The sequence below is a fragment of the Astyanax mexicanus genome, chromosome 21 (genome assembly GCF_023375975.1).
Source record: "Astyanax mexicanus isolate ESR-SI-001 chromosome 21, AstMex3_surface, whole genome shotgun sequence".
NCBI classification, from domain to species: domain Eukaryota; kingdom Metazoa; phylum Chordata; class Actinopteri; order Characiformes; family Acestrorhamphidae; genus Astyanax; species Astyanax mexicanus.
In genome coordinates, this window is record NC_064428.1 from 22,569,797 (window position 1) to 22,585,136 (window position 15,340).

General features: G+C 36.8%; 1 protein-coding gene across 1 annotated transcript; it reads left to right on the plus strand.

Moving 5' to 3' along the window:
* The first annotated feature begins 1,437 nt into the window (after positions 1 to 1,437).
* On the plus strand, positions 1,438 to 12,921 carry LOC103034202 (calsequestrin-2). Its single transcript, XM_007259045.4, has 11 exons — positions 1,438 to 1,947; positions 4,711 to 4,795; positions 5,253 to 5,353; positions 6,668 to 6,779; positions 8,244 to 8,317; positions 10,314 to 10,444; positions 10,546 to 10,591; positions 11,306 to 11,360; positions 11,476 to 11,576; positions 11,672 to 11,746; positions 12,311 to 12,921. Exons 1-11 carry the CDS (start codon positions 1,711 to 1,713, stop codon positions 12,530 to 12,532), a joined length of 1,239 nt encoding a protein of 412 aa, XP_007259107.3. The 5' UTR covers positions 1,438 to 1,710; the 3' UTR covers positions 12,533 to 12,921.
* Positions 12,922 to 15,340: the final 2,419 nt, after the last annotated feature.

Below are 15,340 nucleotides of genomic sequence, written 5' to 3' on the forward strand. Positions count from 1 at the left end.
AACTTGGATATGCTTTTAAATACAGTAGAAAGAGAATTAAACATTTTAAAGAAGTGGTTTGATGTTAATAAGCTATCATTAAATTTAAGGAAAACAAAGTTTATGATCTTTGGCAATAGAAAAATAAAGAAGGAAGTAAAAATTATGATCAATGATATTAACATTGAAAGAGTGTATGAAAATAAATGTCTGGGTGTGATAATTGATCATAAATTATGTTGGAAACAGCACATAAACCACATAAAAACAAAACTGGCCAAAACCATTGCAATATTATATAAAACTAAACATATTTTGAATCAGAAGTCACTACTGTACTGTTCTTTTATGTTGCCTTATATGACCTATTGTGTGGAAATATGGGGAAACTCATATAAAACCAATACAAATCCAATTACCATACTACAGAAGAAAGCTATAAGACTTATTAACCAAGCAAAATACAACGAACCAACCAACAAATTATTTATTAAATTACATGCTTTAAAATTCTGTGATTTAGTTGACCTTAATATTGCACAGATAATGTACAAAGCACAAAATAAATTACTTCCAAATTGTATTCAGGGGAAGTTTAAAACTAAAGAGAACAACTATGAACTAAAGGGAATAGATATATTTAAAAGGAATAGAGCAAGGACAAATATAAAAAACAGATGTGTATTGGTCAGTGGAGTAAAGCTGTGGAATAACTATAACAAAGAATTAAGAATGTGTAGTTCCCTTTATAAATTTAAAATAATGTTTAAACACAGGGCTATAAACAAATATACAACTGCTAAATGAGCAGTCTATATATTGTAAACTTTCAAATGATTAATGATTTTTTTTTTTTTATCTTAATTTTCTCTTTTGTGTTTGGTGTTTTCTTTTTTTTTGTTTATTTGTTTTTTGTTTTATATTGTTTTGTGTCAATTCAATTTGTAATAAACACATATAGACATATGTGTGTATGTATGTATGTATGTACTGTATATACATATATGTATGTATATATAGATGTATATATGGATATATATATGTATTAGTTAGGTAAAAAAGGGTAGGCTAAATAAGCTAATAGCTTCAGCCTGTACCTTTTCGGTTGTTTAAAGAGATTGTTTAAATGCAAGATAGAGGATGTGATTTTTTTCTTTCTTTTTCTCTTTTCTTTAAGTTCTGTTCTTTATGTGTGTATATGTTTTGGCAAAAAACGAAATAAATAAAAAAAAATAAAAATAAATAAAAAGTTTGTAGCTAAGTTTGAAAGACCACTTGACACAATCTTCTTTTTCATTCTTCGTTTTCTGCGTGTCAAAGTGATTCCCAGTGGTGCTCCTACCCGTCCTCATTTTCATCAGCACATCATCTATATTTAGCCATGGAACAAGGGAGCATCTAAAATGGCCTTCAGACACAGGGGAATGGACTCACTTGTATTAGGCAGTAAGGCAAGTCTGTGGAAGTCGAATGTGTCCCAACATCCCTTATCATGCTCTGGAAGTGGGAGAGAAAGAGAATGAGAGAGAGATAGAAGTCTCTGGCTGACGAAACACAAGGACTTGTAGCTAAATCCCAGCTTTTCTAAGATTTCTTTCTTTTGTTCTATCTTTTCAAGGGGGTGGCCTGTCTCAGGGGAGCCATACTAGGCCTCTGGGATTCTGCACACAGGAAATCCTGTCTTCTTCGCCTTGTCTTCTTTCCCTGGACCTGCCGTTCTCCAGACTCGCCATGTTGCCTCTCTGGCTTCTCCTGTTCCCTAGCTTGAATCTTCTGTCTGGAAACTTAGCAGAGGAAGGCCTGGCGATCCCTAGCTTTGATGGCAAGGACCGTGTGCTGGACATCAATGAGAGGAACTACAAGAAGGCACTCAAGAAATATGACATGCTGTGCCTGCTGTACCACGAGCGCCTGTCATCTGACAGGGAGCTCCAGCAGCAGTTCCGAATGAGGGAGATGGTGCTGGAGGTAAGATGGAAGAGAGTTCTTGACATTTGGTATCAACAAACCTTGAATTGAGCGTGAAACAAGTATTTTTGGTGATTTAGAGTCTTGCATATTTATGGCAGTGTAGAGAGTTTTCTGTGGAAGTAGAATTCCTTGGTTTTGCTTATCTGGACAAGGACCTAGAGCTTACAGTTTCTGGACACTTGCTAATAGCCAAGGAAGTCTCAGAAATGTTGCCCTATGACAATGCTTACCACCCCCCATAGGACAAAATGCAGATGCTTTTTGTAGTCTGCTAGAAGTCTTTCTGTCTTTATATTGGGAATTTACATCTACGTCTTCTTGCAGAACACTTTTAATTATGTGCTATTCCTAAAAAGGTCATAGTCTTGTGAGGTTTTTCTACGTTCTGTGGCTTCTAGGACATAATGCAGATGCTTTTTGTAGTCAGCTAGAAGTCTTTCTGTCTTTATTTTGGGAATTTACACCTACGTCTTCTTGCAGAACACGTCTACTTATGTGCTATTCCTAAAACGTTCATGGTCTTGTGAGGTCTTCCACGTTCTGTGGCTTCTGTGACTTCTAGGACATAATGCAGATGCTTTGTAGCCAGCTAGAAGTCTTTCTGTCTTTATTTTGGGAATTTACACCTACTTCCTCTTGCAGAACACGTCTACTTATGTGCTATTCTTAAAAAAAAGTTCATAGTCTTTTGAGGTCTTCCACGTTCTGTGTCTTCTTCCTGTGCCACTGACATTCACACAAACCCATCCACCCTCATGTTTAACAGTTGGCAACAGGTTCTTGACACCAAATACTGCTATTCATTTTCACTTCAAGCATTCTTTTGGAGGTGATGTGCCTAAGAGTAAAGTATTTACTTAATATTTACTTACGTAAGGGTAAAAAACAATCTCTGTTACATGTTGTACTGCAGATATAAACATTGCTTTTTGTAATAAGGTCACAGGTAAAGTTACCTTCTGATGACTCTTTCATGCCGATTTTGTTTGCAATGCAAGGCAATGCTGCACATCCGTGTCAGCTAATCATGATGTGGCAGAAGTGTCTGGGTACTTCATTGTCCTCCTGAGGTCAATATACAGTTCCCAGGCTAAGGCTGATTGCTGTATTATACTAGGCAACCGGGGTCACATGCAGCACTTGGCCCGCAATTGGCCCTAGTGGTTTTTGCGTTGCGTCTGAACATGCCAAGCATCTCTGACAGTGGCTGGAAGAAAATAATCACATGACACATGTTTCAGTGGAAGTTGAATTGTGGGAAATGTAGTAAAACAGGACAGTGGAGGTGTTGGAAAACACCATAAGCGTGACACTGCTTGTGTATCCTTGCATTAAGATGAGATCTGAGATAATCTGCTGCTTCTTACAAGCATATCGTAATTGAGCATGTCCTATTTTACAATATCAGTCTGGTCAGATGACCATGGAAGAGGCCTCAAATGACCATGAAATTATCTGTTTTTTTGTGAATTCCATAATTTTATGCTCAGGAGATATCCACCCAACATGCTGTGGAGCTGTGGGAGCTGGAGAACAAATCTGAACAGTTTGCACGCGCTGGCCTTCTGGGTGTGGAGAATAATTGGTGTGTAACTTGGTAAAGTAGTGACCTGATTTGCTGGCTGAAAAAAGACCTTAAGTCTCTCCAGAGGCTTTAAACTGTGCTCCTCTTATTTCTGAACGAGCCTTCTCTAACAAGCTCTTTCCCTTTGCTCTGAGCTCATCTAAGAAACACGACTGCTGATCTAGAATCATCTTTTCTCCCAAGAGATGGGATGTCAGTATGATACACTGTATGTCCAAAAGTATCTAGACACATCTGAGTTCTAAGATGACTCTTTGCTGACATAGGCGTAATAGAATAATCTCCACAGAAAGGCATTAACAATAAAATTAGAGACTATGGAGCAGCTGCACATAAGCCAAAAATCTGCATGACCATTGCCAAGGGTGAGTTAAAAGAGTATAAATCCCCACTACCACTGAGCTGTGGAACACTGGAACTGTTTCCTCTGGAGTGATGGAGCTCAATCTAGGGCTCTAGAAATGAGATCTAGTGGAGTTAAAGCTAACCATTTGAATTCATGGCCAGGTACAGTTCAGCATTAAAGTGCCTCAGAAATCTGTATCTTATATCTCTTATTTACTTGTACAGTCATAAAAATGAGTAAAAAAATATATAATGGCTTTTAAAAAGTGAATAAGACATACGACTAAAATATGTGTACTTGTGTCAGAGGCGAGATACTTTAGGGACATGGACAAAGCTAAGACAAAAAAACAAGACACAAGCAGAGTCAAAAACCTGTAAAGTAGTCAAACAAAAACAGCTGTAAATGCAAGGTAGAGGTAAACAACCAAAGATTAGTCTAAGGCAGACAAAACACAAGCAAAAAAGCTCAGTATGCAACATAAAAGTTGGCAATGTAGTGCGGAGACCACATTTACTTGGCTTCAGCGAACAATGTGAACTTGGACAAACCTTATGGTTGAAGGCACCGTGTGACAATGCCTTGATTGCTTTGGTCAAGAGCGTAGGTGACAGATAAGCGAAACTGCAGAAAGTATGCCAGCTTGTAAATTTGCGAAGATGCATTGACCAGAAGTGTTGGAACTGCCCTTGATTGGCTGGAGGTGGGCACATGACAGAAGCTTTAAAGTAGGTGGATTTTAGGAACGTGACAATTTGCTTCATTAATACTTAGGATTGTGTACTATTGTGTAATATTCTTCTTCTTTCTCTTTCTATTCAATTTATAGTTCGCTGCCCAAATCCTGGAGGACAGGGACATTGGCTTTGGAATGGTAGATTCTCATAAGGATGCCAAGGTGGCCAAAAAGCTTGGTATGGTTTGCATCAACAGTACTAATTAGATAGAATAGATCTACATGTACTAGCACAACACACACTAACACTCCACCACCACTGTGGGGTCCTGACCTTGGAGGAACAGGATGAAAATAAAGTATACAGAGAAACAGAAAAACTACAGTTTGTAATTATAGAACTACAGATTGCACCTACAGCTCTGGAAAAAATATGAGACCACTTAAAAATTAAGAGTTTCTTTTTATTTTACCAAATTGAAAACCTCTCTAATATAATCAAGAGGAAGACGGATGATCACAAGCCATCAAAACAAGCTGAACAGGAGTGCCACAAAGTTATCCAAAAGCAGTGTGTAAGACTGGTGGAGGGGAATGTGCCAAGATGTATGAAACCTGATTAAAAACCAGGATTAGTTCACCAAATATTGATTTCTGAACTCTTATGAACTTGTTTTCTTTGCATTGCTCTCCAGGTTTGGAAGAAGAGGGGAGCATTTATGTCTTTAAGGACGAGCGTGTGATTGAGTTTGACGGAGAGCTTTCTGCAGACACACTGGTGGAGTTCCTGCTGGATGTGAGTCTAAACTGTTCCAGTCAAATTCCTTTATAAATCTATTATGTTTGACATGCACATCTACATGTCTTAGCACACAGATTAATCTACATTATTGTCTTTTCCATTGACTGTTTAACATCTGGTACAATGTAATATGTATGCATTTTGTAAAATGAAGCCTATTGTAACCCAACACTGGTTAATATACGATATCGCTTACTTTTTACTTCTGGTCTTCACCACTAGAGAGTGTACTTGTACATGATCTTCCCAGTTCAGATAGTTGATTTAGGAGAATCACAAATGACTTGCTTAACCACTGTTACTTCTCCACTTAGAGTAATTTGTAGCAATTCTTAGATTCCCGGTTTCATCATTGAAACAAGCAGAGCATTCTTTTTGTTTTTGTTAATGTTACAAAAAAGGAAAGGCACATCATATCCATGAGATCCAAAAGGTCTAATCTCTCAGATACCTTTTACTAAGGTTGCAGACCTTTATTAGCTTGTTAGGCCTAAGGATGTTAACAGTTATCATTAGAAAAGTCAGCTATCTGCTAGCCAGATAAAAAGTTTAAAGCTTTGTACATATTTTTATTAATAACAACAAATCCATGGATGTCTGGAACACCAAGAAATGTTAATTTCTACTGTTAGAATTACAAGAAGACTGAATTGGGGGTGCACTGTTCTACTGTGCAGTGATACCTGCACAAATATTTGCTTAACAGATGTAGAAACATTAGATTTTGAAAAAAAAAGACAAACTGATGTAATAGACCTGCTGCATGTCTTTTTTTTTTTTTTTTTTACATATTTTTGCTGTCCAATGAAAAACAAGTATTTCTATTTTTGTCGGTTTTTAGTTTACTGCATAATTTAAAACCACAAACTCTTCCTTATACTGTGTACAAGTTTACTGATGAATGACCAAAAGAAATCAAACAAATTGATTCTTTTTCCAGTTCCATTGAAAGATAAGAAGCTTTTATCTCTCTCCTGTAAAATTGCTATTTGAAGGTGCAAGTTTTTCATTGGACAGTAACAATATGCTTTTTGAACACAAATATCCTGATTTTGTAGGACAAAACTCCAATAAAAAAAGACAATAAAGGGTTCTCCTGAAAACAAAAACATTGAGATGTCTTATTTTCAATGTAAAGCAACATTTAACATTTCAACCTATTATAAATCCAAAACAAAAACAAAACAAAACAATGAATAAACATTGATTCAACATTGATCCTTTTGCTATCTATGGAATAATTATAGAACATATAAATGTTAAATGTTGGTAGTTACATATAAATGGGTGTGTGTTTGTTAACTGTAGCTGCTGGAGGATGCGGTGGAGCTGATTAGTAACCCCATGGAGCTCCGAGCCTTCGAGAGAATGGATGAAGATATCCGCCTCATTGGCTACTTTAAGGGCAGAGATTCAGAGCGTGAGTTTTTTTTTTTTATACTGTATCTTGGTCTATATTAGGATGCACGTAGAGTGCAGGTTGGGGTTCCCTAAACCCTACACCAATAAGAACTTACACTCATTTACTAGAGGTCCCTAGATAACTACAGGCTTGCAGGAATATCCATATGGATAAATATTGAATAGATATTGCCAATTATAATTTTAAAAAGTAGCATGAAAGAGGTTTGTTGTTAAAATGTGATGCTGTTATGCTGTGATGTGTTATACATGGCTGGCCAGTTATGAACAAAAATATCATAGATACATGCTTTCGTGATTTCATTGCTTGCTTAGATATTGAAACATAATTTTTTTTGGACCTATTACAGACAAGCAAAAGGCCAGAAGGCCCATGTAGCATCAGTGATTTGTGTCTTTAACCACCTAGTATATTATTTTCACAAAATATATATGTTGCAGTTCCTCATTTAACTGCTAGATATCAATAATTGATACCCCTTTACAGAGTCTATCAGTACAGTAAGTATCAGCAGAGCTAGCAAACACAGCCAGCCACTCTTTACAGTGCAGTGCAGTTCTGCATGAGAATTGACAGACTTTCTTAGCTTAGTTCCACAGCATTTTAAACATGGTTGATTCCAAAAAAAGTAAAGTACATTACAGAAACCCTGCACAATGATGGATTACCAATTTTTCCTGGAAAGCTTAGTGGTGATTGGACAATCAGTGTTCTGTTTCAGCCTTAAAAACTCTGATCGGTCAATCGTTAGTTTAGCCTTGGATCTAAAGATAACCATACTAAAGAATGCAACGAAAGAAGCTAAATTAACAGACAAATTTATTGTAGTTTATTTTTTTACCAGATGTTTCCCTGATTTTTTTATGCCTTTCGTATGAATCAAGAACAGAGATTTAGACTACTGTTGCCAGATCTTTCTTTCTAGTCATCCTTACCTCCCAATCTCAATAAAGCCTGCACTTTATAGATGTCTAGTTTGAGTAAACAAACCATCCACATGTACCCAATGCTCCATAGTAAAGCTTGGCCAACTCAACAGACCGGCAATAGATCTTCCACTTGGTCACAGATCAAGAACAATTATAGATCTTTTCTCAAATACAGAGAAAAAAGAGAGAAGAAAGGTATGATCTTCCTCCTTTTATGACTGCTGCCCAGCCTTTATTAAAAATCCCATTTCAAGACCAGAAGATTGAAGAGGCTTCTGCCGTGACCTCCAGACATATTGCTGGGGCACAGTCCTACAGATTCCTACAGATACGGTCTCGTAGAGGCATTCAGCAGTGTTTCGCTTCAGGATTTTACTGTGTTGTGCTTCCTTTGTCATTTTCCAGATTATTACAGAGTCTGATGGGGGGCATGTAGGTGTTTTAGTCTCTCTTGTTCTCTGCTCATCACTTTTCCACACCGTTTTCAGCCAAATCTTCCCTTCTTTTTCTCTCTTCCTTCCTCTTCTTTCAGACTACAAGGCTTTTCAGGGAGCTGCAGAGCGTTTCCAGCCGTATGTGAAGTTTTTCGCCACCTTTGACAAAGGGGTGAGTGACTTGTAATTTGAAAGAAAACAATCTTAAACCCAAATTAGCCTTTGTTATGTGTATGTGCTGTAGCGCAGCATTGTTCCAAGCCCCTTCACAGCATGTATTAGCATTACTCAAACATGGAAACCACTGAATCCCTGTGGTGCTCAATCAGTCCTGACAGCAGGCATAGTATTAACATGCTAAGCTAATGTATACAAACAGCTAGCATAACTTCTACCTCAGCTGCAAAACAGAAAAACAGAATAACCACATTTCCTTATCAAACTATTTAAATACAACAAAGACTACAGAGAGATATTACAGATATTACAGTTTTCACAAAACAGAATAGTCAAATTTTACACACTTTTAGTGAGAGAAAATGAGCCAGATGTAACTACGTAGGTAGCAAGCTAAGCTAGCTAGCTTACTCCAGGTTTTAGCTTGTTGTCACCCTGATTTAAATCATGTTCTCCATTACAATTAAGTTATTTATCATTCTGTAGTCCTGATTATGTCCATATTTTGGTGCTCTAACATCAAATTTTTGGTATGGCAGAAATTAAGTTTTAAAATTAAGTTAAAAAAAAAACTCCTCTGTCACATTCTGTGGTAAAAAAAAAAAAATCTGTGTGCATTTTTAATTTCTGAATCCTCTAACTTACAAGGTTACCTAGGAGCCAATGTTAATGCGCAACACCTTCAGACACAAACAACAAAACAAGGTTTATTAGCAAGTTCAGTTTCAGTAGCATTTGTTTATCATGATACTCAACCAGTATGACCAGGTTAATTAAATTGGTTAATCACGCAGCTAATGCCAGGTTCACACTACATTATCACCAATAGCTTTTGTTGTTTGCCGTTTTTTTAAGTTTTGAAAAAATCTCCTCTGTCGCATTCTGTGGTAAAAAAAATTGTGTGCATTTTTCATTACTAAATCCTCTAAATTATGAGATTGATTAGGAGTCAACATTTTAATATTGCTATATTTAAGCTGATACTACCGCACATCTCCTTTAAACAACAAAACAAGTTTTATTAGCAAGTTTAGTTTCAAAAGCACTTATCATGATACTCGGAAACATGATCCATGCCTATAGCACAGTTGAACCTGTGAGGGCGCTGCAGAGGTGGAAATGACTGCAATTTAAGATTTTTTTAAAATAAAAAATTAAAATATTTATAAAAAAAGTTAAGCAGGACTGGTATGTTTTATTATTATTAAATTAACACATTTCAGCTATAAATGGAAAAAATACGGTTTAGGGTTTAGTGGCTCTTTAAACGCTAGAGGGAGCTCACAAGTGAGTCCTCTATATAGGGGGGAAATGGATCTAAAAGCTAAAAAAAAACATTAAAAATATTGTTTAGCTACTAAACACTATTCTAGCACTAGAAAAAAAAGCTAAGAAAAAAAACCTAAAAAAAAATGTCTGTGGTGCCGAAACATTTTATATAGTTCCAGATGAGTCCATGATTTCCCACTGTGAAAAATTGTGCAATTCATCATTCTATGTTGCTGATCAGTCATGTAGTGTGAAAGTCTTAACGACTTGCGATTTCAGCACAACCAGTAATGTAGTGCGAACAGCAAAACAACTGACAACTCAGAAAGTTGTGTAGTGTGAACCTGGCATAAACCATCAAACTGCTTTCTCCTAGATAATCAACGTTTTAACCACTATGATCATCAAGGAAAAAAGATAACGAACCCTAAAAATCTAACCTATATGACTGCGCTATATATATCACGTCAATTTTAGAAGTAAAAAGTACCAAACTATACCAGACACAACCTCTTCAGCCAAACGTCATGAGTGATAGAAAAAGCAACTGTCCAAAACAGCTTCTTACATTCCTCTGCAGATTACAGCTATTGATTTGAAGTCACTGAACTGAACGGGCTTCATTTTAAGTGAGTTAGCTGCAGGCTTGCTAAGAGCACCTAATTAAGAATAAAGGCTGCAGTGTGTGTATAAGAGCGCTGTGTGAATGTGCTCTTTTACAGGTGTCGAAGCATCTGACTCTGAAGATGAATGAAGTGGACTTCTATGAGCCCTTCATGGACGAGCCCGTCACCATACCCGGCAAACCCAACTCAGAGGATGAGATAGTGAACTTTGTCAGTCGGCATCGAAGGTGAACAGGAGGCTATCTGACCGGCTTTATTCATGCTATTTTGTCCAAATGTGGGAGACGTGGGACAAATGAGTTTTTAAAAATTTGCTGTTTTTGTTCAGGCCAACACTGAGGAAGCTGCGTGCAGAGGACATGTTCGAGACTTGGGTAAATAGAGCTTTAATTTACCTACATTTTTTATCTCATGGCCTAAAAGGCATTGCTTAAGGTCGGAGGGTTAAAGTGGTTTTGGGAACACATATACAGATCTGGGAAGAATAAAGAGGTCACCAGTTTCTGAATCAGTTTCTCTGAAGAAGGTTGGTTAGTAAGTGACCTGTATCTGAGTGTAATGTGAACGAAAGTGTCCCTGAAACATCTCACATGTGCACATTGATATGTGTCATATTTGAGAGGCGACTCGTAGCTTTATAAAGGGAAATGGGTGCGTTAGCAGCTCATATGTGGAGCATCTTTTGCTGGAGTGGAGAGGAAACAGCTGTTCTGAAGTACATGTTCAGGTCGAGGAGGTGAAAAAAGGACAGGCGGTTTGCTTTTGCTGTTTTTGCAGCTATAGGTGCACAGCTGCACCAAGAGATGTGTGGATACGAGAGCCAAAGTGACCATCTTGTTTCTCTCAGTCAAATGATGCATCTCTTTTTTGTCTTTGAGTATGTGGCAGACGCAATTATACCAGCAAACAATCTCTCACCAGGAGGTACACTACCTAAAAATAATCTGTAAGTGTCTCTTTGTAGGGCAGCTTTTTTATGATCTCCTCTGTCAAGACAGGGCTTAGATGCAGTTCGAGGTGTGTTATTATTTTGTCAGTGAGTGTAATAAAAATGTGAATCTAAATCAATTGTTTTGGTTGATCCACAGGAGGATGATATGGACGGGATCCACATTGTGGCATTCGCTGAAGAGGAGGATCCAGGTTTGTCCATATTTGTGGTTTCTTCTAGCAAACATATTATTATCATTATATCATTACCTCAAAAGTGTGTTCTATAAAAGTATTGAGAAATCTGATCACAGTCTTCATTTTTCAGATGGATATGAATTCCTGGAGATCTTGAAAGATGTGGCCCGAGACAACACCAAGAACCCTGATCTGAGTATACTGTGGATCGACCCTGATGACTTCCCCTTGGTAAGATCTTACAAACATTTGTGACATTTTTATCAGACACACCAGCTGGAGTCTCGTGCCGTAGCTCTAATACTGTACTTGACCTCTCTGTGCAGCTGACTGCCTACTGGGAGAAGACCTTTAAAGTTGACCTCTTCAGGCCTCAGATTGGCGTGGTCAATGTGACAGATGTGAGTTACCCACAGTGCTACACAACACTGCTGTGATTGACTGATTGATGGTCCACACAGATATGATTTTCTTTGTTGATATGGGCTACATTTTCTGTTTTCACGTTTCCCAATGCCTTTCTTTTTGCAACAACAAATGTCTTAATTCACGTAACATTAACCCTCATGAGCTCATTGTTTGGACAGATTGGACAGGTTTTATGAAATATTTGCGAAAATCCCACTTGCTTATCCTTTATTTTTAGTCTTAGAGTTTTTTTTCTCTCTGCTAAAACAAATCACACAGACCAAATCTTCAGTGGTTCAGGCTTAAGTCTTAAATAGTAGTCCTTTTTGCTACTGTTTAGTTTAAACTGAGAAAAAACAGCTATTTTTTCTTGTAAACTCTGCCTATTTCAATTAAAAATGATCTTGATACAAAATACCACTTTTTTAAGTGTAATCCACATAATAACACTTACTGGCCAAATATATCTGATGTACCTGATGTATCTTGTCACGTCTTTTATAAGGATGACATGTGAGTGATTAGAAGTGAAAGGATGTGACGGTGTCTTTTGACAGGCGGACAGTGTGTGGCTGAACATGCCCAACGATGAAGCTCTGCCCTCTGCTGAAGAGCTGGAGGACTGGATCGAAGACGTCCTCTCTGGGAAGGTCAACACTGAAGACGATGATGTTGATGATGATGCAGATGATGATGAAAGTGACGATGATGATGACGATGATCGTGACAGTGATGATGATGATGACGATGACGATGACCTTGATGATGATGACAATTGATTGATCAAAGTGTTAAAAGAAAAACTTCCTCAAACGATCTATAGTTTATAGTTTAGCTCTATATATTTTGTACGTTTTATGCCGTATTTATTGTATGTGCCAATAATAATTATAACACGATTCCATTGGTGCTTCTGTAAAAGGTGAACTTACTTAACTTACTTATTGCTTATTGGATAGACTGGCTCATAATAGCATTCTATTTCTGTAGAATTTTATCCTTCTTTCATTTTTCTGTAACAAATCTTTCATTTAGCCGCTCGATGAACAAGATCCTGTAGCAGGTCCTGTCCTTGTTCTGAGATGGTGACAGTAATGGTGATTAAAATCTGGACTCTGTGGTGACATTTTCATTCTGCACTTCATTAAAGCTACACAATTGATTTCTACGCTCAGTCATGCTGGTTATATGATGACTTTTACTGAAAGTAGCTGAAGCTCAATAACACCCAGCAAGCAGCTTTTGTAAGAGACCTGTGGGTGACTTCAGATACAATTCCCCTGGAAATTAAACCTGACTCTTCTATATTCAAATGCGTCTAAGGATATTTTCATGTTTCAAAAGGTTGTGACGTGATTCAGATATTTATTTTATATTTCTCAGATCTGATCTTTCTTAGGTTACGTTCACATTACCAAGCTGAAGTGATACAGATCTGTTTTTAGGGTCACTTTCATGTGTGGTCCTAGATCACATACATATTTGATTTATGGGCATGCAACATGAATGTGAATGGTCTAATCCGACTTCGGGAATCTTTTTTGGAACACTGTATGAATACACATAGTGCTGCCATGATCACGTAGATTGGAAGTTGGTGGAAAATTGTGCACCACATTTTCACCAACAAAAGTAGGTTTTGAAACCAGGAATGTTTGTTCACAGCGGGAACCGAAGAAGACTAGGTTCTTTGGAGCGAACTGTGAGTTTAGTGTAAGCGGGCAGTGTTATTTTTCCCCTCCTGGACGGGATGTGCTCAGCAAGAGAAGGAGCATCATGGCTTCCATCAAAACTCATTTCACCTCACACTACTCTAAAGTATATCCATGTCTGGTAAAAGTAAAAAACAATGAAAGTCTTGCCCACTGTATAGTTCGTAATAGTGATTTTAGCATTGCCCACCGGGGAACTAAATGATTGTAAATGGCATGTTGTGGTGAGTTTATATATATAGGGGTTGGACAATGAAACTGAAACACCTGTCATTTTAGTGTGGGAGGTTTCATGGCTAATTTGTATCCAAAAAACATAAAATTTTAATATGCACCTCAACTCTCCTGTTTCCACCAGAACTGTCCATCAGGACAATAAATTATTGTGGTTTAAAACCAGGTGTTTCAGTTTCATTGTCCAACCCCTATATATATATATATATATATATATATATATATATATATATATATATATATATATATATATATATATATATATATATTACAACATTAAACAAGACACATTAAACCTTAAGCAGGCTCGAGTTTCTATTTGGGTATGAAATCATCAACTTATTACAGAGGTATACTTTGATAATTGAGAGGCTGATTCATTCTGTGAATGAAGCAGTATATGAAGCAGTGGATTAACACCCCCCAAGTCAACAGGCTTCTCAGTTTTCTGGTAAATGAAATACACATTTTTGTTCCATTTTTGAATTCCTTAATGAGATTGAAGAAGATCTTGTTCCAGATGTATATTGGAACACACTTGGTTTAATATTGTCCAGATTATTTGTATTTTAGAATAATGAAGTCCTAACTAAATAGTAGTTGTCTCTGCAAGATTTATTTGCTGCAAGGTCCACATTTTTTTCCTCATCATTCTGAAAATATCTTATTTTCAGCTTAAGAAAACATTTATTGGAGTCTAAGCTGCTTGAGGTCTAATGTGAAGTTTCCACAATCAGTGATGGTTTGGAGAGACATGTCATCTGCTGGTGTTAATCCACTGTGTTCTATCAAGTTCAAAGTCAGTTCAGTGTTTTCCTAGAAAATCTTACAGCACTTCATGCTTCCCTCTGCTGACAAATTTTATGGATATGCAGATTTCATTTTCCATCAGGACTTAGCACACTGCCCACACTGCCAAAAGTACCAATTGGTCTTATATAATAATCTGAGATGAGATACTAACTGAGATGAGATACTTTCATGAGCTGTAAGCCATAATAAGAAATAAACACGTGCAATAGATCACTCTGTTTCTAATATATATAAAGCTCTGGAAAAAAATAAGAGGCCACTTTAAAATGATGAGTTTCTTTGATTTTACCAAACTGAAAACCTCTGGAATATAATCAAGAGGAAGATGGAAGATCACAAGAAATCAAACCAAGCTGAACTGCATAAATATTTGCACCAGGAGTAAAGGCATAAAGTTATCCAAAAGCAGTGTGTAAGACTGGTGGAGGAGAACATGCCAAGATGCATGAAAATTGTGATTAAAATTCAGGGTTATTCAACCAAATATTGATTTCTGAACTCTTAAAACTTTATGAATATGAACTTGTTTGCTTTGTATTATTTGAGGTCTGAAAGGTTTGCATATTTTTTGTTATTTCAGCCATTTCTCATTTTCTGCAAATACATGCTCTAAACTACAATATTTTTATTTGGAATTTGGGAAAAATGTTGTCTGTAGTTTATAGAATAAAACAACAATGTTAATTTTACTTAAACATATACCTATAAATGGCGAAATCAGAGAAACTGATAAACTGTAGTTAAAATCACAAAACCTGGATGAGTTAATGAGATAAATGTTAAGAAAATTTGAGATAAAACATAAGTTATCGTAACTTATTGCTCAAA